A 25045-nucleotide genomic window follows, 5' to 3' on the forward strand; every position below is an offset into this window, starting at 1 on the left:
TTCGACCGACAAGGTAGCGTAATGGTTAAGCGTCCGGCTTCTTGGTCGGTAGGTCATGGGTTCGATTCCCGGCCGGGTCAGACCAAAGACCTGATTAGTAACACTGGTATCCATGGCTTCCCTGCTTGGCGCTCATGCATTACTGGGATAGCATGGAGGGGTGGTGCATGACTTAGAAAGTCGTGAAGGCTATATCTGCACTTACTTGTCCAGCGGCATATGCACATCATGCACTCATGATGTGCATATGCGCAGATCGTGTGTACTTCTATCATGAGTCGGTGTATATGCCGCAAAAACATCAAGGACAAAAATAAACTACGTCCTTTCCCTTCCTTCCTACGAGTCCACACGCGAAGTCGCATGTTGGACGACACGTTAAGTTCCAAGAAAAATATTAAGTCTAATAACTCTGCCGCGAAATATTCTACTTTATGGTCATATACGAATGTCTATACGAGAATGTGGCTGGCCCCTGGATACACTAATTCGTTGGAACTGATTTTTTAGCCATCAACATCCCAAATTCCACGGTCAGGATATTCAAAGTTTGGGTGACCTTGCAAGTTCACAATAAATTACCTGGATGATTGTTTTTTCGACTATAAAACTAATTTCAAAAATGACCTCGCGGTCCACCCAAAACCTCTACGCGGGCCACGGGTTGGCCACCCCTGGTTAAAATGGAAAGCTGATACCCTGAAAACTTGAGCTGTCACGCCACGATATCAAGTAAAGGTGAATAAACAACATGCGCTACCGTCAACGATAAATAGTCATCCGGTTTGACGCATTTCTACTCATCGGCGTACCATGAGTTTTTCAGTAATGAGCAACGTCGACTCTGTGCTAACATGTTTGTATTTACCATATTGCATGCTGCAGGTATTGGAAGGTCACGTTCAACTAAAAACATGAAGATAACCATAGAGCGATTTCAACTTTTATGTTGATCGCAATGGCTTTAGCTATCTAAAACCACTGGTGCTAGATTTGATTCCGAAGCGAGACCAAACACGCCGATAGATAATCAGTCATTTTTATTTTAGAATTAATGATCCAGGTAAATTAAAAATCAACCCTCTGGCAGCGTGATTCAGTGCGGTATTTCACATAGACCGCCCAAAACTCTGTGAGATGACCATTCATCGAAATACCCTTGCCGATCATTTTCGTTGTCAAGTTGTACATGCATTCCAATAAATGGCCTTGGCGACGAGTAAGGTCGATTCGGGACCCATCTGGTAAACGGAGCCCATTGTCCGTCTGAGAGCTTCACTCTCCTGGTCTGAACATAGAAAACAGATTCGTAATATAATGCAGTTGATGAGTCCATTTAACCAAAATTGCGCTCAGCATGAGCTGCAAATCCCAACTGACAATGCAAACGCATGGGAGTTTATCAAAGCCGAAGAATTTTCAGAACTTACAACTAAAAATGAACGGGACAGGGCCACTCGGTTGCTGAAATCCATTGGATACACAGGTTCAACATTTAGCTATGACATTGAGTAGAAATTGGATCGACGCAATCAACGAAATGATGCAAATCAGGATATTCGCCGCCGATTCGACGGATGTATAATTGTATATATACCAAATGGGAACGCAGCCTCGAAGGCAAGCAATCGAAAGTATTGTAGGGCATTTACCCTGTTTAGACCTATATGACGATATAGAAACTATAGGGCCAATCAGCGGTCGATTTGTAGGCTGCGACCCAATTGGATTTCGGAGAATTGCTTAGGAAACTATATGATTTTAGAACTTTGTACTATAGAAAGAACAGAAGCAAAAAAAACGCATAATGGCAATTATAAGCGAGGAGAGTCAGAGAGGTAAGTTATCTGATATGGACAGGGAGTGGAGGTAGATAGCGATTCCGCCCCACCCTACGATTTTTCACTTGGTGACTGTGATGTCATATGTACTTCCCAGGTCCCAACGGATCTGTGATGACATGGAAATATTGAACATTGGCACTCCGGTTAAAAATTTGAATTCTCGTTTCGCGTATGCTCAAGGATTGTTCGGTTCGAGCGAAGAGTGACGTGAAAACGGGCAAATGACGTCAAGTTATGTTACAATTTCTTCCTGTCGATGTCGGTTGCAAAATAATAGTATAAGCATAAATCGAATTACGCCAGGTGTCAGTGAAATGTCATCTTATATGATCCCATACCAACTTGTTGCAAAAATTCTAATATATCTCTATTGATAGTTTCTAACCGAAAAGGCCTCTGATTCCCACCTAGTATTGTTGGGTCGCTAGTAGAATCTTGGAAGTCATGAAACCATTGGCGGTTACACCGAACGTGGTTAGCTTGGCTATACTGCGCAGATAGATGTCGGCTTATGATTTCGCCCCAGCCCGATATCGTTAAAAAATAACAGTGGCGGAGGTGAGCCAAACATTTTTTATTCACAGTCGAATAAGTCCCGGGGATCCGTATGTATTTTGCGACGCTACATGCAAGATCTATCTCGGATTTCTGTTGAATTCCCTTTCTGGCTGCCATATCTGGCTGCTTCGTGGAAGTTGAAATCCAAGGTTTGTGATGCACCATGTTAGTATTTCTGTAAAATTGTGAAAGTTCGCAAGGACGGTCACACTATCGTACAGTGATTCTGAAATTGCATGCCGCTACAAATTCTCAGGTGTGCGACAATTCTTATTGGAATTTTAGTAAAATACCTAAATAAATATTTAAAATAAAGGATGCAAAAAATGCGATTTGAAAGTGGTCGAAGGGTCTCAACAACTGATTATTGAATAAATGTGACGAATAAACCAATTATGGCACATCGATAGAATAGGGTGAGTGTTACGTCATGATAGGGCAGTTCGACGTTGTGGAAAATCTGGGACCAAGGTCTTGACGAAAGGCTTTTACTCATTTCTCGCCCATCTCTCATGCTAATAAACTAGATTTGATTTGGCAATTCATGAGCACATTGACTGGACTTCGCGTGCACTGCATCATTACTTTCTGCGTAGCATAATAATTTCTTTGATATGCCACATGTCGAAAGAATTCGGAAAGTACTGCTGTAGAACCGACTGAACATCTTTTGAGAACGAGAACCGCTGACTTGTCGATGTTAGCACACGGAATAGGAACGTGAACATAGTGTCACGTACATCCCTATCGTATGCACACACACGTGCTATAGTAGGGTTACCATCTTCTGGAATCGGGAAAGGAGGCAAAAATGGTTAATATTTTCCACTTCGTGGTCGCTTGACTAAATTTAAAAAAGGTAAACTTTCACGCTCAGCGCCCAAAATACTGTTTTGTCCTTCACTTTATCAGGTGATTGACTAAAATAAAAGTAAACTTTCGCTCAGCTCCCGAAATACCCGACTGAGCGTTAGTTCAGTGCTATTTTATGGTATCTCGGTCGCATTTTGCCCTGTGTTTAACTGAAATTCACAAAAAAGAGGACAAAATCTCAAAAAGGAGGACATTTAGGCGTTCTCAGAGGACATTTTCAAAAACCTGAAGAAGGAGGACGTATGGTAACCCTAACTATAGTCAATGTGACAATGTGGCAGTTATATATATATAATGTGCGGCCAGGTGTTAATGCCATTTTCCATATTTAGCCCGACTCCAAAAGTTGGGATACACCTGTTTTAAAAGGTATACTAATACAATTATGAAACCTTTAGTATACTTCGTCATCTTTTTGTCGACTCATTAATCTAGTTTAAACTGACGTAGACGGTAAGATTGAAAATCGATATTCGCCACTGATACCAAGTTCGGTACCTCCGAGAAGCTCTGATATCAAATCATATTTGAAACAAATTAACGTTGGTACCTCGACATCAAGCTGTAGTCCGGTCCATACGTGATTGTATACAAATTTAATCGGCGTCCTTGAACGAATGAGGGCTCTTATCAGATGAAAATGTTCTTCGCTGTATATATTGGCCAATCTCCCCTTGGCCCCTTGGCAAGCAGTTTCAGCTTCCGATAGACCCATACGTGCTATTGACATGATAAGTACGTAGCACTTTCCGCCATATTGAACCTCGCATCGTCCTACACAGAAAAGTGACTATGACTTCTCTGCATTCATAGAGCACGAATAGCGAACGCGTACCTTTATTTCCGTGTGCGAAACTGCTGTGGCCGAAAGACGTTTCATTATGGTGAAATATGTCGTTTTCTGAAAATTTAGACTCGTATTAGGTCGGTTAGAGAGAGTAAAATTGATGCATGGTGCGGGCTATTACAGGTTTGTGTTCTTATTGGGAACAACAAAGTAATCTACGTCTTTGTAATGTTAATTTCAACACCACATATCCAAAAAATCGACACAGCAGGGTTGAAACCAAGTCACCATGTTTATCCACGGATCGTCGGCGTTCATTACCCTATCAAGTTAAAATTTCCTCAACATCGACTTGATCATCGCAGTGACGTCAAGCTGCGAATCCACAAAATAGTCAAATTACAACGCTGAAACGAACGTTAAACTCATGCTGGCACTATCTCAGTCTGCAGGCATGATTTGAATGACCAGACCAATTATCGACACCATATCCGGGCCCCACAAGTGCTAAATCTGTCACTAATTTTTCTAATGTCGTGTCGATACGTCACTCCAGATTTCGTAAACGGGTTACTCAAGTTTATATGCCGATCTTTCTCTCGCATCGATTTTGAATGAGAAAGATTTTAAAAATAAATTTATAAATATATAAGCTTGGATTCCTGTAACTTTTACAAAATGCAAAATAAATTGTCTTAATTTATTTCATTTCGTCATTATTACAGACCTTCATTCGCCGTTTCGGTTGATTCCATTCTTGTGATGATACTGGTTATGGTTATTAGAATAATAGAAACACTCCACTTGCTCATCGCCATGTTATTCACAAGTTTTAGCAGATGTTCAACATCGAGTCTTTAAACATATTGAACATAATAAATTATTACGAAACATGAAAACGATGCTCATAATAATAAATGGGGTTCGGATGAATACCATTGTTAGATCCGTTTGGGTGATGTATTGAAAGCAGTTATACGGCTATGATCTCATCATCTCAAATACTTTCGAGACGTGACGCATTTACTTTAGGTATGAATCACGATAGTACTTGTAATGAAAACATGATCAACTTCATATATCCTAATTCATATAATTCATAGCGTTACTTGGGTTGACAGCATTGTCCATCGCATATATCCGCAGAGAACTTATGAGAATAAAGTTGTTTGAAGCGAAAGCCGGTACTCTGGTCAATACAGCTGAATCCAACCAGGAACCTTATGATTTGTTTCAATGCCGTTTAGTTTCTTGTAGCGTTGATCGTTATTTTTCAAAGCGGCAAAATGCCTTGCTGGTATCTTCATCTATGTATTTCAATATGACATTTCTATTTTCATCTTGTATCGCGAAATAAGCCTATATTACGCACGTCTGACTCTACGCAGTAAAATAAGATGCCTCCATCGCATTGATAAGGCAATCACCACAAAATATTTTCTACAAATAATGCCATTGACATTTTCGATATCGTGTTGTTGTGTGATTGCTGGTCAAGGTCACAGCAGAGAGTCACCAAATATTCACAAAAGTTAAGCTGGGTATTTCGAGCAAACTTTTGTAACAAAGCAAGTAGCATTTTCGAAATTTTAAAGGTGCATGCTCGTTTACTGTTGATTTTTTTATGCTGCCAGCGCCATGCATAGAGTGGCACAGAGTTGAAATGCACTAAATTTCAACCAAAGATTTTATATAATGAAGTGAAAATTGTAATATATGAAAAGGGTTCACAGTGCAGTACCTACCAAAGTTCGTTTGTGAACGCGAACCTCTAAATTTCCGAGGTTCACACACAGAACGCGAACGTGAACCTTACGTTCACACCATCCCTAGTAGCGTTACTAAATGATGATATTTCAACTTGAATTGCAATCTATTTTAAGGCCGTATCAGACATAGCGGCGACGGCGTTGCGTTAGTGTTTGTTTTATAAAAGTTGGATACGCCGGAAACGCCAACGATTTCAATTGGCGGTGTCAATTAATTCAGCGTCACCGCCGGCGGTGACGGAAGATCCAAGGCATTGAGAGAAGCAGTCATCCATGTCCACATATAAACAAGATCACAAAATCAAGATTCATTTGGTATTTGTCCTTCTGGAATAACGTTCGCCCTGCTTGCCTTGAAAGTAGACTTATGCTACCACATTCCGTGTAGGCCTATTTCACGGTATCACATAAGCAGACTTGGACAACTAGATAATTCTAATTGTCTAATTTCACTAAATTAGAGCGAAATGTACGTAATATAGTTCTAATCTCGTTTTTGAAATGTGTCTACGGTCTAATTCTAATTCTAATCTAATTTGTGAAATGTTTCCATGCTCTAATTCTAATTCTAATCTAATTTGTGAAATAGTCCTATGCTTTAATTCTAATTCTAATCTAATTTATTGTTTTCCTGAGGATGCCTCGTTGTCCGCGGTATTTTGCAGCGAGTTTCAAGAATATCCCACTCGCGCAGGGAAATCGAGTGCCAACTGTCAAGCAGCCATCGCATTACTTACAGTACACCGTCCGTACGATCATATCATAGTATAGTAATTGTGACAAATATTAATGGTTTAGTTAACCATGCTTTAGTACAACGACGAAGCCGTTTCTGCTAGTGCGGGATAGTGTTGTTAGGCATAGGCGAATAGCTTATTTTGAAGAAAAAAACAATAATTTGAAACTGAAATCAAGCTCAGCATTTCGAAATGCTTTACTTCGCGTTCTTCCAAAAACACAAATCAGATCGCCTGCCGCATGTGGTCCGCGTCTTGGTGAGCCCTGGTGATTGCAAAACGAGCCAAGCTTGGTGCACATACGCTAACCATTCTCATGCTAATGGGAACGCACTGCGATTTGATATGAACTGAATTTGATTTTCGCTGTATTTATTTCCCATTCACAATTTCATTCAATTTCCACGTTTTTGCGAATTCACTAATTCTAATTCTAATCTAATTTGGAAAATGTTTGTTGCTCTATTTCTAATTCTAATCTAATTCGGAAAAACTGTGTAGCTCTAATTCTAATTCTAATCTAATTTGGAAAGAACTGTGTAGCTCTAATTCTAATTCTAACCTAATTTAAAAAAACTAAAAATTTTCTAGTTGTCCAAGTCTGCACATAAGTCAAAATCGTGTGGATTTTGGCACATATGCCCATGAGCTACAGGCCTATGCACTATGTGACATTCAGCGCAAAATATACATATACATCTCATGATACAATCTCATGATTTCAATACACGACAAGATGTCAAGACTGCGATACAATGAAAGATAGGAAGGTGTCGAAACAACTTGGAGTAGTCTTCGAAATCACACTTATAATTCTTATTATACCAACACCAACATGTAATGAGATCACTCATGACGGAATACTATCCTTGGTCTTCTTAGAAGGAGGGTTTCCGTTATGGTGGCTAGACGTCCGGGACAATGGCAAAGATGCAAGCAAAATTACTTTTCGTTAGCGGAAGCCGTAGCAAATTTTAAATCTATGTGGGCTTTGCCTAGATATTACGTATTTTTTAGCCGTACAGCATTACCTGATATCTTTTGATACAGACTCATGCACTACAGACAATATTAAGTTTAGTACCATGTTTCGGAGTTTTCTGTAATCATTGCTGCTATACAGTACAATGAAATCTATGCGCTAGCCAGGCTGGTTCGCTTCCTAACGGTGATGTCAATCAAATCCTTGTGAGACTCACTGTCTCTGGAACTTGACCGTACCAATGTCATTCTGACGCGACAATGCACCGATCTCATGAAGCCATGAAGTCGGCGCTCTGGAACCTGGCAACGCCGACAACGTTACGTCTGATACGGAAACATGGATACATGTTGCGATGAAAACACGGATATATGTTGCAGTAAGTATTGGCTACTAGTATCCATGATGTGCCCTTTCGAATCAGGAGTTCATCAAAAGCGTATGCTCCATTATCGTATTACCCGTCCGGTTATACCCCGCTGGCATAGACCGATACATCAAATCACCGATTACATGCACAAAGCCATCAACCACTATATAGCTGCCTTTTATTGAGGTCTGTATAGTGAGTGTTCAATATATATATAGCTGACACAATATTAATTTTTCTAAAGGAAAGATAGGCTACCTACATCACCTTCTCTGCATTTGAAGATTACAAGTGTACTGTACACTATACGTTATTGCGTGCTCGAGTATTATATGATAACAATGTCACAACAAAGAGATTTATTTGCAAAAATTATAGGTTTCATTTCGTTGTCCTTGTTGAATTCCAGGACATTGAGGGGTGGATGCGGAGCACCACACGTATGAGCATGTGACACCCGTGAACGCACAATATTATTGCTATATAGGGTTACCATATACGTGCTCCTTTTTGAGGAAATAGAAAATGTCCTCCGAGGACGCCGAACTGCTCATCAGGTCTCATCAGTGTACAATTACGTACCCTGCATTTTCAAACTCATCATATCCACCAGCTCTAACGCTCACTTTGATCACGTGGGCTTAGCGGGAATAAAAAAAATTATAGTGATATATGGAGGAACCAGTATTATTGACAGAAATAACTCACAAAATTTAACAGCCAGGTGCGCATAGACACCAGAAGTTATATCGATCATCCTATGGTGGACCACACACCAATGATTTTGGGGCTGGAGTTGACTTAAGAGTTTTGTTTCGGTCGGTTCGGGCTGTCAAAAACACGGCCGGTGGACCAAGAAATTTCATCCAGCCCGTGAAGAAGTGTGTTGCAGACCAAATGAGAATACCGACCCTAGCAATCACCAGAGCTCGAATTCGAGATGACTCATTAGTCTAGTTAATTCACGACCTACGTTAAAGAAAAGTCACACCTGGATACAATCGATGGGCAAGGCATTGTCATTGTGACGTCATAGGTGTTCCTACCTCATTTTAAAACCCGCTGATGAGTGTCCGGAATTAGGGCCACGAAAATATGGTAACCCTAACCTCGGTCGGACTAGAACCCGCAACCCATTGGTGTTGTAGCTGTGGATTATACCACTGCACACTATCTCGCCACTTCATTTTGGGTTAAGGATACGTTCTTGATCAATAGGTTTCACGACTTCCTCGCTAAAATTTTGGCATTCCGGTATTGCGTGTATAGAACAATGGTGCCGGTTGATTAGCATCTCTACCGTCTATATACCCCGATGTTGCAAACGAAGTTAACTGACTTTCTTCATCTACTAGGTTTTTAAACGGAATCACGATCTCGAGATGCGGCTTTGCGATAGAAAATATCATGCAGCGCAGGGCTCTTCAACCGGGTGTATCGTACACCCATAGGGTGTACCACTCGAATGGGGTGTACTGGGGTGTACCAGATCCGCATTACAATGGACCAAATTCATTGACAAACTAATAAAATAAATCGGCATGATTATGCTTCTAAACAGGTTGACCGGATTTGTAATATCGTACAATGTTCATATCAGCTGTATGCAGCTTGTAAATTACTTTCCTTTTGGGATGGATGTCATAAGCAAATTTCTCTCTACTTCATTTAACCGTTGATAATGGACTTATTGGTTTCGGAGTGAAACAGGTTATCTTGCGATATCTGCCTATATAATTGTTCTCGAGAAAACTGCTGAGATACCTTAGATCTGTTGAATTGGTACTTCCTCAGAGGGTACTTCCTGAGAGATGCTTATGAATAGCGCAATGTACAATTGTAGATATAATTGCAGGGGCGTAGCCAGCGGGTCTCAGGGGTCGAGTTTGAGAAACACTGTGTGGGATTGTGGTGCGGTTGCCACGAGCCGTGATTAGTAATTAGCATTTCCAATAGATTGCAGTCTTGCTCATCCTTATTTCGATTGAGCCAGGGCATCTTGCCGTAAAATAATAATTATGAGGCCGCATGCAGACGTAATAATCATAATTATGCGGCCGGCCGTCTTAATATAAATAAATTAGCGTGTGATGGGGACCGTCAACATGCCATTTAAATTTACGAATTGGCTCCCAAATCGTTGAGAGATTTTAATTCAGGGTTACTCGGATTTTTCGTTTCTAATATAATAGTGTCCGTGCAATTTGAGCACCACCGTACAAATGCGAACTGTAGAGGAAAATGATGGGCCCCATAAAGAAATACCAAGCTGGAATCCTGTGCGTCTCACGAAGGAAGGTTTCTGGGGTACGTTTGGGCAATTCCAATATATAATGTACCCTCAATCCTGATATATGATGGGAGGTCAACGAATACATGCAACAAATGATTAATAAAGCCAGAAGATGCATCATCAGTAATTTTGTGACCAAACTTTTCGAAGACCCCCCTTCATCAGCTCTACCTTTTAATTTGATCACGTGGGCGAAGAATTGATAAATATTGGACAGTAATATGTGAGACTACCAAGTACCAATATTATCGACAAAATTCATTCAAGATGTCGAAAAAATTCTCGCGCTATGCGCGACTGAAAACCAAATCCCAATAAATTACCTAACATTTTTACTCGGGATTTTGGGGCATACATAGTAGGCCTTCGGAGATGTTCTGCTTCTACGAATAAAAATTTTATACGCAAGGAAAATCTCAGGAAATCAGTGATAGCATATATAACGCCAAGAGGGCTATCAGCTGTGGAAAGTTCCCATATAGTCAATTTAACATGAGTATTTGTCGTGTAGAGATTAGGCTTTACCGCGAAATCGGTGTAATATTTGGTTAGGGGTGTACCAGTTTTGAGTAAACGTTAAAAGTGTGTGTCATGACGAAAAAGGTTGAAGAGCGCTAATGTAGTGGCATATAAAGTGTGCGAAATCAACATGCACGTCGTTTGTAAGTTCAGTGTTGTGCATTATGAGCAAAATAAATTTTGTAATTCCGTTTTAACATAGCGATATCTCGAAATTTGTAAAATGTTAAATTCATGGGGGCAAAACTCGTATATCTCTTTATATATTCGTAGACCAAGCGAGACGTCGACAATAGACATGTTGAGACTTGCGTATGTCGACGATTCCATATATGCATCGTTCCTATATGTGAAATGTGCATAGCGACGCCACAAATGTTGACTGATCACAAGCATAGCATTAGGTTATCCCAATATCACGATTGAAAAATAGAGGGTGGAGATTATTCTATGGATATCTGTATTTATCATCTCGATGGTCTTCTGAGAAAACATAATACACGAAAGGAAAACTAATTGAATGACGGCATGTTTGCTTGGGACATTTTCGATGGTCCGTCAATATATGAGACCATCCACAACGGATTGTTATGAACGAGCAATCTGGATTTAAAGTAGGTTCATTGATAACGACGGAAGGCGTTCGAACTGACTTGGTGGTGTTTGAGAGAGAGAGAAAGAAAGAAAGAAAGAGAGTAATTCGGGGTTTCTACAGTTTCGAAACATTTCTCGGTGATATGCATAATGATCTGACTGAAGTTTTACTCCCAATGCGTTCCCTCTTGCAACCCTGCCCGTTTGCCATGGCTTGGCATGAGCACTTGTATGGTAAGTAGCTGGGCTCTGGGGACAGCTACGGTAATTCCAAATCATATGAGAGGCCATGTGTATAGATCAAAACTAAAATCATACTTATGTTTTACGCGCAACCATAGGGCTGGGTTTGAGACAATGTGTATTGAACACGGTTCAGTATTGTAGACGACTTTTCAGCTTCTTCCCTTTGAAGGGAACTCTTATATGGTCGACATAAATCAACTTAGCAATATACAGACGACATAAGATGGTACGAAACCCTGAAATGCTCTGTTTGAGTGAGACGAATTTTCCGTAAGGTAATAGATGTCTGCGGGTACAGTAATTGATAGACAAGTTAGTTTTCCAAAACGTGATAACACTGGATTCCCATTGTGGCGTTCGGAAATATGATGGTGTCACACTGACTTGACTTCGTCTTAGCGAGTCTCGACTTCCTTAACTCCCTCAACTAAATTTGATTATGTACAAATGTGCGTTAATGACACTGTGTGCAGTTAGTCAGTTATATTGATGGATATTGCATGCTTGAACACGCTGGTCAAAATTAGCAAAGACTTTCAATTACTCTCTCATGTCTGGGTTGTGTTCGGACTATGTTGCCACCCGGACATCGTGTCCGGGGGATATGGTGGTGCTGCGACTGATGTTATTGTGAATACAACGACTGCTCTTATTGTGAACATGAGACTGCTCTTATTGTGAACATGACTGCTCTTATTGTGAACATGAGACTGCTCTTATTGTGAACAGAATTGCTCTTATTGTGAACATGAGACTGATGTTATTGTGAACATGACTGCTCTTATTGTGAACATGAGACTGCTCTCATTGTGAACAGAATTGCTCTTATTGTGAACATAATCGAACCAACCCTCCTCGCTTGCGACGCCTCTGACAATCCAGTTTTCGAATACACGATGTCATCATGATCACCGTCGATAATAGAACTCCTTTGGATGTGACAACCCAATCGCAAATTCAAATTACAAGTAGACCTAAAAGCTAACTACATTAATTATCATTACTAGGTATTAATAATATTGATTGACATTTTACAGTGGGGCTTCCCGCCTTTTCAGGCTATGTGCATCACACGAATTCTTTGTAATGTTCATATGTCTATGTATTTGGTAATCTTTGGTAATCATTATTAGGTATAGCTTGCTCGAAGTGCCGTTAAATTTTAAGTTTGCTACTCAACGTTATGTTACCGCCGAATAATTTGAGAAGTGAGTATCGTGAAGTTTACATAAAATGATATCAGCTAACAATATTCTCCGTCATCATATGGCCTGGACGGAAATACAATAAATATGTAGTTTGCAAAAGGTGCCCGATCCCTGTAGGTAAGCTAACGTGTCGCATGATCAACTGACGTTTTTCATCGTGCGGTATGCTCAAATGTCAGACATCCAGCTTAATTAGTCCGTATGTTATATTAACATCACATGAGTATAGTGATGAACTTCGCTTTCGGGCTACCGTAACGTCTCAATTATAACGTAACATTGAATATAGGTCGTTGTATGGTACTTGGGAAATGTCAATTGACAATCTATAGTGCCTATATCGATTTATTGACGAAATATCCTCTCGACCCCTGGCGTAGAGCCTCAGCCAATGTGCTGGAATATGGGCTCAGTCCTTACGCAATGGTTCCCAATCTTTTTTTCGCCCGCCCACCCTTTTAGTCCATATTTAAATAAAAATTTCCCCGTACAAATTCGGTTTCCGAAAACAACGTTTACATAAATATTTTGATGTGATTCTGCGTACAAAACGTAAACTCACACTAGTTATCAGCTATTTAGCCTTTAATACACCTTTTTGTCTTGAAATAGATATCGATGAACTTGACAATATGAAAGATGGGAGAAGTTCAAATATGCACCTTCTATGCTGCCACAAAGAAGATAATACATGATGCCTTTTCAAGCTAACATTCGATACTTATTACTTGCTTATTATTTCATTGCACTTTGTGACAATGCTGTGAGTTGATCACGACTTAAAATCACATAATATCATTTACACTCATGTGCATAACTTCGTACTACATATTCCGTATGCTGCGATACTTCCAATCGAAGTTTCAAGGCTTCCACAGTGGAAAACCCTATCGAAACATAATCTTCGCTGATCAATTACAAAATGCTCCTCAAGTAGATAATTTTCCCTTTATTGTTAGGAACAACTGCTTTAACGTCTAACTCATTTATTTGGCCAACCACCTGGAACTGAAGGAAACGAGTCACTTTATTACCCCAACACAGAAGAAACGGATATTGGAAGGGAAAGTCTCAAAGTTGGAGGGATATGATAAAGTAGTCGACCCAAGTACCAAGGACTTCCAATAATAATTATATGAATATTAAAATAAATAAATATATCTATAATCTTCGACGGTACATATCATTGTAGCTATAGCATACCTTTCTGTAAAATCGGTTTCACTTCGAATTATCAGTTTTTTTATTTTTGAAAATTACCAAATACATGCCTTGAACAATCCTGTTCAGGATGTCTCTAAAACAGCATTTGCAAAAGATAGTGCATACAGCCACAACGACCTTTAACGAAACATTATCCGTCATTTTAATGCTTCCAGGGAACTTTTGCTTCGCATACGGTCCCTATAAATCCATTAGATGACCACTGGTCCACATATCCTTGACGGTGATCATTCAATTGATGGCAATTCAAGCCGATGTATGGCCTCGGTTCTTCATACGGTCGGTCAGAATACCATTTGCTGTACGGAGCCCAATCCCCGCTTGACAGTTTCACTCTTCGAGTCTAAACACATCGTATGCAAAAATCTCAATATTTAACGAATTGTATTGTCTGAACTAAAGTCGATACGAGAGTTATTCACCATCATCGGAGGTGGCAAGTTAGTCAGGTAAGTTAAGATCGTGGATAATATCTCATTTTGTCACCGAGATCGTCAATATAAAGCAGATTAAGCATGCAGCGATAAGAAAAATTTGCATATTTCTGGTAAAGTCAGTTAAAGATCGGCGGATGTAACGATACGAGAATTCTTTTACTCGCATTCTTCACAGCGGGAGAGCATTAATATTTACGCTCAATTAGTGTTAGTTAATCAAAGTCTGGTTCGGAATCGGGTGTACTCTGCCCTAACAATGACCAAATATATACTATGTGTGCAAGTTTTAATATCCTGTTACCTGTAGTCGTCTTGCAACCCGTCCGCTGCGCTCATATCAGTGGACGGCAGCAAGATGACCAAGGGTGTCGTAAGAGCATCATCGAATACATTTTTTTGGTTTGAGATGTCACCGGGCCATTCACAACGACGCCTTTGTAAATATTTAAATATGACCGTCATCAACGCGAATAACAGTTTAAAAATCAGATTTAGGTTGCTTTCACACCATATTTAACGTCCACTTGCAAAGTAATGATTATATTTATTACACCAGCTTTCGGAGCGCCGCTTCTTCATCAGGTGTTAAAGTGAAAATAAAGCAAAAGACATCATAGACAAGAGTACTTTCAGATCCAAAAAAGTGTACATTTACGACGTCTTACATAGCATAAGATCGAAGTTCGCATTGTAAACGACTACAGCACGTTGTGGCACTGAAAATGAGATTTGATAGATAATAATTATTTGCAGTGATTAAATGTAGACCTGCCGAATTTATCAACTGCAGCTTCGCGTGGTGTAGTGTGACATACAGCCTCGGTCTATACTTAGCCTTTGATGGGGCTTAATAAATCGGTCGATGTATGTTTGTTCTGTGGCCTTGCACATGGTTGAGTTATCGATGTTCCCGGCTCTGAAAGCTTAAGTAACAAATATAATTATTCAGTTTAAATATTGGCAAACTAAACATGTCATCAGAAGAGTGCAAATGTCTTCCAGCAGTAGAATCTGGAAACAATGACCAATGAAAAGTTTTGCCGCAGTATTTCACTAACCGATAGGTCCAGGGTCATTCCGAGCCACGCAGTTATCCAATCATAATTCATTGGTATTCTTGAGCGAAGCAGTGCTCTTATGAGATTAAAGTGTTCTTCACTGTAGATGTTAGCCAGTGTTCCTTTAGCTGCATTGCAAACCGATTCAGCTACTCCAAGAGTCATTCCTGCCGTTGAAACGATCAAAATATAGCATTTGTCGCCGTATAAAACATCGCATCTTCCTGAAAAGGAATGATTACCTATGAATTATCCCTTCCTATAACTCGAGAAGGCTTACTTTCATTTCCATGCGCGAAGCTAAACGGGTCCGCCAGTGCTGCACTCTGGGAATTATTACTGGTTATGCCAGGCTCTGAAATTGCATCGTTATTAAGTTTATGGAATTGATGAGGGCGGAAGTTCTGATGTATTGGCGTTGGTAAAGACGAACATAATGTTGTAGAACAGTTACAGTCATTCGCTATAGTCAGCTACCAGGTGTACCCATCCAAAATATAGTAGCTGGTTATCATTGACTGAAAACTCAAATACAAGGTTGAATTGCGTAAATTTTCAGAGATTCTTGACTCGTTGGGAGGTTGGTACAAGTAGTGTCTACGTGACTTTTGTACGGTGAATTGTCGAAACGACGAAGTGACTCTATAGTTATAGACAAACCATGATAGCGGCAGTTCAAAGGTTTCACTGCACTGTCGTATTCGTGTTGCTACAGGTGTCTATACGAGTCGCCACTGCTAAATATATATAGCACAGTGATTCACAACTTGTGGGAATTCAAGGGTTTCTGGTGTGCGGCACACCCACTTGCAAAATATATACATACAACATATACTCATATATAAGAAGGCATCATACCACGATAACGGTTACCAGTTCCATGGTCTGAATTGTTTGTGTCGCTGTATGTTGTTCTCAAAAACTCATCTAGAATTCCAGATAACCAATATCAGGGTTAGAAACACGTTTATCACGATCGTATGCTGATCGCATCGCATGACGTAGGCTACAATAAAGCTATCGCAAACTTTTGCGTCACACCAGTACACAAGAAGTTTTATGTTGCAGCAATATGCGATTGTTTATGTCAGGGGCGGGTAACTTACGGCCCGCGACGGGATTTTGAGCGGCCCGCAGACACTCTATACCAGTGGTTCCCAACCTTTTTCGACCCATCGCCCCCTTTTCAAGGTCAACACCGATCATCGCCCCCCAAATTTTTTTGTACCGAAAATTGGGCATACAAACTGTAATCACCGGCGGGTTGACTATAAAAAAACGTCAAATTTTTTGCTCGATGTCTAATTTGACACACTTTTGTAACTAAATTTCCGTGGGTTGACTAAAAAAAAAAAGGTCAGCCGTTTTGACGCGTCATCGCCCCCTTCGCTATTTTCGCCCCCCATCGCCCCCTTTGTCCATTTTCGCCCCCCGTCGCCCCCTTCGTCATTTTCGCCCCCCTGGACCTCCAAATCGCCCTCTGGGGGCGATATCGCCCACGTTGGGAACCACTGCTCTATACCCTGAAAGAGAAATTCCAAAATCCTGAAACATGGACATTTTTTGCGTCACTGAATGAATCCAATTTTACAACCTATGAGAAAGATGCCGTTAAAACTACTTGTTCTGTCCGGGTCTACATACATTTGCGAGCAAATATTTTCGATAATGACCATCATCAAGACAAAGCTGCGTCCCAATCTAACTCATGTTTACGTGCAGTCTTTACTAATGGAGCCAGAGTTAAAAGAACTTGTTGACAACTTTGATCGACACAGGTGTCTCATTGACTTCAACCACTATTAAAATCAAATACTATTTTGGTCTACTCTATATGCTTTAAATTAGATATGATTTATGCCGTGTTTAGGTGGATAAATATGCGATTATTTTCCAATTCAAGAATCTGGCCCGCCAAGTACTTCATTTCCGCATATCCGGCCCGCCGACTGGAGAAGTTGCCCGCCCTTGGTTTATGTCTACTGTTGTTCGGCGCAGGGATAGTGGATGTACTCAAATAAACAAATCCGTAACACCCGACATATCACACTGATGAACTTAAAGTTTGATAAAACGTATAATGACTTAAGTTAAAACAAAACACAACCATAATTAACTCGACTTCTGATCCACGTTTGTTCAGAAAATGTGCACTGTTCAACACACATTTTTAGTCAGACAAAGTAACAATTGTTTTGGGGTTCTGGAGGGCACATATTGCCAGTATGATGACCCCATTTTTCAAATAGGCTCTGGTTTTGGAAATAATCCATCGGGCTATTTTGACTAAAATATCATGTTTTTGCTGTATGGGCTAGATAGAAAAACTGCTCAGTCGTGTTATAAAGCTCAGAAATTCAATCTACATGTTATTTTTACACGCGGAAGACTGTTTTAAATCCAAATACAGTAACATCATCATATCTAGGGGTATTAGACATATCAGAGTTTGAGACTTTCACGGATATCATGTAAATAAATAAACCCCAATCATAGATATAAGTATCTACCTTAATACTCAAATAACGTTGCATTAATTCAATCAGTTTTATGTCAACCACCAATTGTAAATTATCAATTGGCATATAATATTATAATCTGGTCATCTCATATGTCCTGATATGTTTCTTTTGCTGTTTTGATGTCTTGGTGGAACCTTTCCATTGTTCTTCACTCTAATCATCAAGATGACCGGGAAATATATGTTGATCACTGAACAGGAAGTGAACTACAATGCTCATGTTTCCTTCAAGTTTTCCGTATATGCTACTATGCAGATACCAATTTTCGGACCAACTGTTTGTAGTTGGTGGCTTTGTGATCTCCCAAAAAGTTTTTATTTGCCACATCCTAGAATGAATTCCATGTAGCGAGCTCCTTTCTTAATATGAAATTGAAATCTTTCACACGTATTCGAATCTGAGATCCATCGAAGATACCAACTTCTAGTTTCTCGTTTGATAGCGATACCATATTTATACCAACTTTGTTGGCTCAGCAGAAAATTTTCCATTTGCAAGTCGAAAGAGATGAGACGCATATGAGTATTGTAGTTACGCTTTACATGGACATATTTGATAGCTCTATACTTTTTTCATCATAGAATGATCATTCGTTACGGGGGAGGGGGGGGATATCTTTCCATTGTGTAAAAGTGCAATTTTTAGGCTTGCCAGTAAAGATCTCGCATCATATCATATTAATATTGATTGAATAACCGAGGATGACATGAGGGCTCTTCATAGCGAATTATGTAATATGAGAAGTACAAACGCAAAAAATCTTCGATTTTTTTCCTATCAAGTGAAATATTTAGGGGTAAATACAGTAATTTGGGCTCTTTTAGGGGTATACGTATCTTCCAAACTAGAGCCAATCTGAGAAAACTAATGTGATATTCGTAATCAGCAACACTGAAAACTGCTACAATGATTGGTTTTATTTGCTCGGGTAGTAACTATCAATCCTGGACCGTCTCAACTTACATCAATAAAACGTCTTTACGAAGCAAGGTTATTATTGGGGTGAGTGTTTTCAAGGGTTGGATTAGACCAGGGGTTCTCAACCTGGGGGGCGCGCACCCCTTGGGGGCGCGGGAAGCTCTCAGGGGGGAGCGAGAAATTTTTGTCAATTTTGTCAATGTATGTATAAATTGTGACTAAACATGTGTTTCACAACCATTCTGAAGAGACAATTATTGAGGATTAAACTTAATTCGTATTCTAGAAAGCTTGCCAAACTCAAACTCCAGCAGTCGCGCTCAACGGAGTATAGGCTGACTTCAACTTCATTTGAGCAAATTTTTGATATTCTTTGAAGATTTAGTGAAATTCCTACGTGAAAGTCATTCATTACTTTATAGTTTTGGCAGTAGCCTAAATCTTCGTGCGCTAGGTAGCTGTTGTTGATAGCTGGCGAACTGCACTGCCTAAGACAGACTTAGATGCAATATAGGTTGCCCGGTTTCGCCCTCAATTTGGCTATAAATCAACACAATTCAATTCATTTCCAAAACTGATCAAATTTAGCATGGCAGGACAGAACGACGCCGTGCTCTCTGTAGTCACTACCAGCATCAGGTATTAGTTTCAGTGCAACCTACCTTGAAATTAATTGATGTGCTTTCCAATGTTTTTTTTTAAATATTTTCAAACAAGTTTGGGGAAGTTTGTCAGCAATGTAAAAGACTAAGCAACTGGAATGCGGATTCAAAATTGGCATAAGATATACCTTATGTATACTATTAGATCATGGGTGGGCAGCCCGTACGGCCGCATGCGGCCGTAGAAGGGAATTTGTGCGGCCATCGACGCTTAATTCAATTGGTATGTGTTGGCAGCCGTAGACATGCAAATTGTGATTACGAATTCACTCCCGAATTTTCGAGAGATTTTATTTAATCTTGAAATTTTCTTCGCGCTCCGCGCAATTCAAGGAGACTTAATTTTTCAATTTTAATGCAGTAGCGCCCTTCTTAATTGGAGGAGAAATGGGAATCCTCAAGAAATAACAATTCATTCGCGGCTCTGAAAACTTTTCGCGCTCGGCGCGACAATATGCACTCCCAGCAACTATTCATAACATTGCCACTCGCGATTTCGGTGCGTACAATAGGCCGTTGTGAAAAGTAGAATAGTCCGGAGCTCACCGGGAATGGATATGGACAGTTCACCATAGGTATTTTGCGTCCAGATCGTTCATTGTGGTTATGCCCTGGAATGCGGCCTTAAGCTACATAAGTAATCAAAATGCGGCCATGATTAGCAGGAAGGTTTCCTACCTCTGTATTAGATGATGTGCTCTTTTTGACATGACGATAAATGTAACGGGATCAGGGGGGGGGGGGCGCGATTTTTTTTGACCATCACCAAGGGGGCGCGTGTCAAAAAGGTTGAGAACCGCTGGATTAGACGAATGTTAGGTATGGCGGAGAATGAAGGACCGACAAAAATCAGAATTGGGTAATGAAGGACAAAAGGTTGGGAACCACTGATATTGAAGAACTACTGAAAGTTAAAATATTCAAGAGTTATACTGACCTTGATTCCTTAGTGGGATTGACTCGATTCCTGATATCATATAAGCCAAAACGCACGCAGCACTCACTGCACGCATTGCCATATCGATTATTTTATTTCAAGCTGTTTTCGAAAACTTGGTAATTTGAGCAGGGTATGAACTGTAAATTCATGGGTGAAGAATAGATGTATTTATCCGATTTTCACCACAGGGCGTCGAGTGACATCAGAAAAACGGAACTTTCAGATATATGGACTGTGTTTTCATGCTCATTTCAATGTTTAAAAATGATTGATACCACTCATTATGGAAATGCATTCCAGGAGTGACAGCACTTACGCGAATCCCGTGGCGGGGGGGAGCCTAGATAAACCTCCAATGCCAAGGTACGAATTATAGAGCTGACCTCGGTCGGACTAGAACTCGCAGCCCATTGATGTTGCAGCTGTGGAACCTACCACTACGCTATCCGGCCACACAAAAATCGATGATTTTTCTCTAATTAATGGAAAAGCGCCGGACTTCCTGCATTTTGGATTTGAGATATCAAATTCGAATATATCTAGGAAACTTGCCATGGACCGGCGGTTGAGAACCGCTGGACTAGATCACAAAAGCATCTGGGTCCACGCTTAAAAATGTCAGAAATACCCAATATATTTGATAATTGTATGTACTTTCCCGTTATAGTCCTACTACATATACCTATATACACAATCACCAATCCCGCACAAAAATGCATGCAGCGACACTGCGAAATGAGGTATACTTCTACACAGTCTGCAGCTGGCTTTAATTAAGGACTGTGTATCTGATATTCAGCATATATAGCTTTGGCAAAAATAGGTTTCATAAAAGACACAGACAAAATGAACTACACCACCTGCTTTTGATTGAACTTTACAACTTTAGTGTACACGATAAGTTATAGCTTGCTGGAGTATGTTGACAGTATGTGTCTAAATAATAAATTTCTTTGTCAAAAAATTTATAATACATTTCGCTAAACCTAATAAAGTCCAGAGTATTAACAAATGGAATGACCCGCACACGCAAAACCATGTGGCGGCACGTGTTCACACACGACATATAGTCATATAAGTATCAATGCATTTGAACATCGCCAGATATGAGCATGTGGGCTCAATAAGAACTTTTCCGCATGGCGATACTTGAGAATGATTGGCAAGTACGAAACTAAAAATCTTCATGAAATAATCTAAACATAGGTACACTTGAATGGAGTGGAATAGTTGTTTTACGTGTGGCATATGAATTCATGGAATATATGAGCTTTCTGTGTAATCAATAAAGATAAATAATTGCTGTCACTGACTACTGATGTCAATAACGCAACAGCTGCACGAGGGTCAGGAGAATTTTCGACTAACGTCAAGAATAAAAAACATTCTGGACCTCTAGTGTCGCTGATCCATTCGAATTGAGACATATTGGCTGCTGTTCCTGCACAATACTGAAAATAATTAAGTCATTCTATCCGGCCTCTGAAACAAACGGTCCAACTATAGTTCTGGAACTACAACATCCGTGATGGTGGTGTTTGGTGTCAGATATGATTTCCTTTTGTACGCATGATCGTAATATCTATGTGGGGTCACACCATTTCAACTACATATAATTTGACCATCGCTTGCCTTACATTTGGTCACCATTCGCATTATGCAGTACAGCATACCAGCTCACGGTATAGACCAGTGGCTTCCACGCTGGCTGCCGCGAAGACTCGAGAGAGTTGTTGCGTATTTCCAAAGGTGGTCTAAGTAGACAGCATTGCTACTGAAGTAGAAGTACCACTGTCGATTTCTATGCTTCATCACAAGAAGAAGTAGCGATTTCCAAGATATATCAAAACTACCTCAAGTATATAGACGTAGGTAATAGGAGTAAGAATACGGCTATACCGCTGTACGGAGGCTACTTCGTGTACACTTTACAATTATTTCACTCATAAAAGTGATGCAACAAATGCTTTCTCACTTTTCAATAGCGAAAACTATAAGAAGTAAGTGCTGCTGCCAGAATAACTTATAAGTAGAAGTGGAAGCTGTCTAAATACCAAGTCACCTGACTAAGTACGGCGGCCAACTCAATAGTAGAACGCCTATACGTAAAAAGTATTAAATTTTTCCCACTTCGTGGTCGGTTGTCCAAAATAAGTTCAACTTTTCGGCTCAACTACCGAAATACAGTTTATCTTTCACATTGTCCGTTGGTTGACTAAAAAAAGGTCAACTTTCCGGCCCAGCTCTCGAAATAGTCGCTGTAGTGTTACTTCAGTGCTGATTTACTGTTTCCCGCTCCAATTTTAACCTACATATTTATGCAAAATTTAAAAAAAGCGGAAAAATCTCAAAATATAGCACATTTGGGCGTCCTGCGAGGACACTTTCAAAAAAGTCAAAAAAGACGACAAATCCTCTTAAAAGAGGACGTATGGTAACCATACCTTTAGTTGGTACTGACTTCATTTCCGGCTTTATTCATATTTGTATAGTAACATAGCGCGAAGTGCTTGTAATTAGTCGGTAAAGTAGGGCCGGTAAAATCGGTAAGTTATTCAATTTAGTTTTTGGGGTTAGGTTGTGTATTAATATTTGTATTTTTGTTTCAGTTTACCGTATTCGTGAGGCATCGTAATATTTGTTTGTTTGTTTTGGGGTATTCGCGGTGTTTGTCGACTACTCTGGTCATTTACATCAGGCCGATATTCTTCTTATTTTCCGTAACTGACGACTTATGGCACGGCCCACCTCTAGGCTTATTGTAAGAGACCGCTGACGCGGATGAGGTGGCGAGGAGGAGCCTATGTAAACTTCCAACACTTAGGTATCGGAATTCGGAAGTCGACCTGGATCGGACTCGAACCCGCACCCATTGATGTTGCAGCCGCGGATTATGCCACTGCGCTATCTCGCCACCCTAGCATTGTAATAACTTACTAAAGACTCAAGGGACCCAGACGGAGATGGTGCTTTTGTCTTTCATTGCGCGTTAAACACTGCCGGAAACTCTGTGTGACCTCTCAAAAAGAAAATTGCCTGGAAACGCAATAGCCTAAGCGAGGGATTTGGATTTTTATTCGAATTATCTGATGTGTCTTTAGAATGGTTGGATTTTCTAGGCAGATGATCAGACGACATCACTTCGCCGTTTCAGGCTTCATAACTTGCCCCGTGGCCATCAATAATGACTGGACGAGGCTCATTTAGGCTATAGTATCCGGAATATTCGACATTGTCTCTTTTCCGGTGGTAGGACAACGGAACAAATCGAAGCATGGGCGCGCAACCTGCGGGGGGAGGGGGTGTAAAAAATTCTGCGACCATAAATATACGCCTCTAATTAAATGCACAATAGTCACAAGTGAAGCTCTTCATTTCTGGAAAATTCTTAGCGTTCTGCGAGTGATATTACCATATTTTCTTTGGTATATTATTCAATGGAAGGCTACATAAGTAATCAAAATGCGGCCGCGAATAGCAAATAGGTTGGCCACCCCTGGCCTAGAGAGTGTACCGTAATTTTTAAATGGTTTACCACTCGGGTGAGGTGTAATGAGGTTCACCAGATCCGCATTACAATGGAACGATGATTAGCTATCGCAATAAATAGGCAAGTATATGCTGCAAAATAGATTGACTGAATGTGAAATTTTGAATTTATTCAATTAGCTCGAGCGAGAACCTTCCATATTCCAAGAAACTTCATTGCTGAACGGACTCTATCGGGTGCAACCACATCCGGTTCGAATTTCAAACCATCGGGATTTGTATTTCTATTGACAAGGATGCGACACGTGCCCATATTGCTCTTGTTGCAATAACACCTGGATAATTAAAATTTCATGATCAAATTCGACTGGTTGATCGGGACCTACGTAGGCTGTAGGCCCCGGGCTGAAATTAACCAGCGCGTTGTCCGTATTAGAACACAAAGTGCATAGCCAGTGAGTTTCCAATTTAAGACTAGAAATCCTGTCCTTTTGAAATGCTAATTCACTAATTCGTATTAACGATGCTGGGTACAGCAAATTAGAGAGAATCATTTGTATGCTAAATGGGACATAGACATCTGATTTGCGCTCTCGTCTTTTATTTGATGTAGCGCGTCTGTATGCAGGCCTGCACGCTATAATCGCTAGCATGAACTATCAGGTGCGCCAGGATAGGCCTGATATCGTTTCAAGCCTGAAGTATCGAGTCTACAGTAGGACTGGCGTATGTCATAACCAATGTTCCCTCTAAGCTGCGCACGTGCGCAAATGCGCAGTGCTCAAACGGTCTCTGCGCACAGAAAATCTAAGCTGCGCACAAAAATCCGAAGTGACGTTTTTTTAGTCGTTGCGCACCATGTTGTCCGATGGACTACGAATTTTTCAAGAATTTTTTTCGCGCTATGCGCGATTTAATATTGTCAGATATCTTGGTTATTGGGTACCCTTTCGCAACAAAAAATACGCAAGATTTATAGAAATAGACACTTGGGCGTCGGCCATTACCGCACCAC

General features: G+C 40.3%; 2 protein-coding genes across 3 annotated transcripts in view; both read right to left on the bottom strand.

The window, feature by feature from the left end:
- Positions 1–1023: 1023 nt before the first annotated feature.
- On the bottom strand, positions 1024–4951 carry LOC145452549 (uncharacterized). Its single transcript, XM_080330716.1, has 4 exons — positions 4790–4951; positions 4111–4176; positions 3826–4049; positions 1024–1288 (listed from the first exon to the last, which is right to left on the bottom strand). Exons 1-4 carry the CDS (start codon positions 4878–4880, stop codon positions 1097–1099), a joined length of 573 nt encoding a protein of 190 aa, XP_080186842.1. The 5' UTR covers positions 4881–4951; the 3' UTR covers positions 1024–1096.
- An 8838-nt stretch (positions 4952–13789) lies between these two features.
- LOC145451713 (uncharacterized) overlaps positions 13790–25045 on the bottom strand; it is a 312192-nt gene continuing 300936 nt past the window's right edge. For both annotated transcript variants that reach the window (XM_080329930.1, XM_080329936.1), the window contains one exon: positions 13790–14347. In XM_080329930.1, the coding sequence (XP_080186056.1) occupies positions 14147–14347 (201 nt within the window). In that variant the 3' untranslated portion in view covers positions 13790–14146. The remainder of the gene's footprint in view (positions 14348–25045) is intronic.

Source organism: Botryllus schlosseri, chromosome 12 (genome assembly GCF_051294905.1).
Source record: "Botryllus schlosseri isolate E-star chromosome 12, Bs_hap1, whole genome shotgun sequence".
NCBI classification, from domain to species: domain Eukaryota; kingdom Metazoa; phylum Chordata; class Ascidiacea; order Stolidobranchia; family Styelidae; genus Botryllus; species Botryllus schlosseri.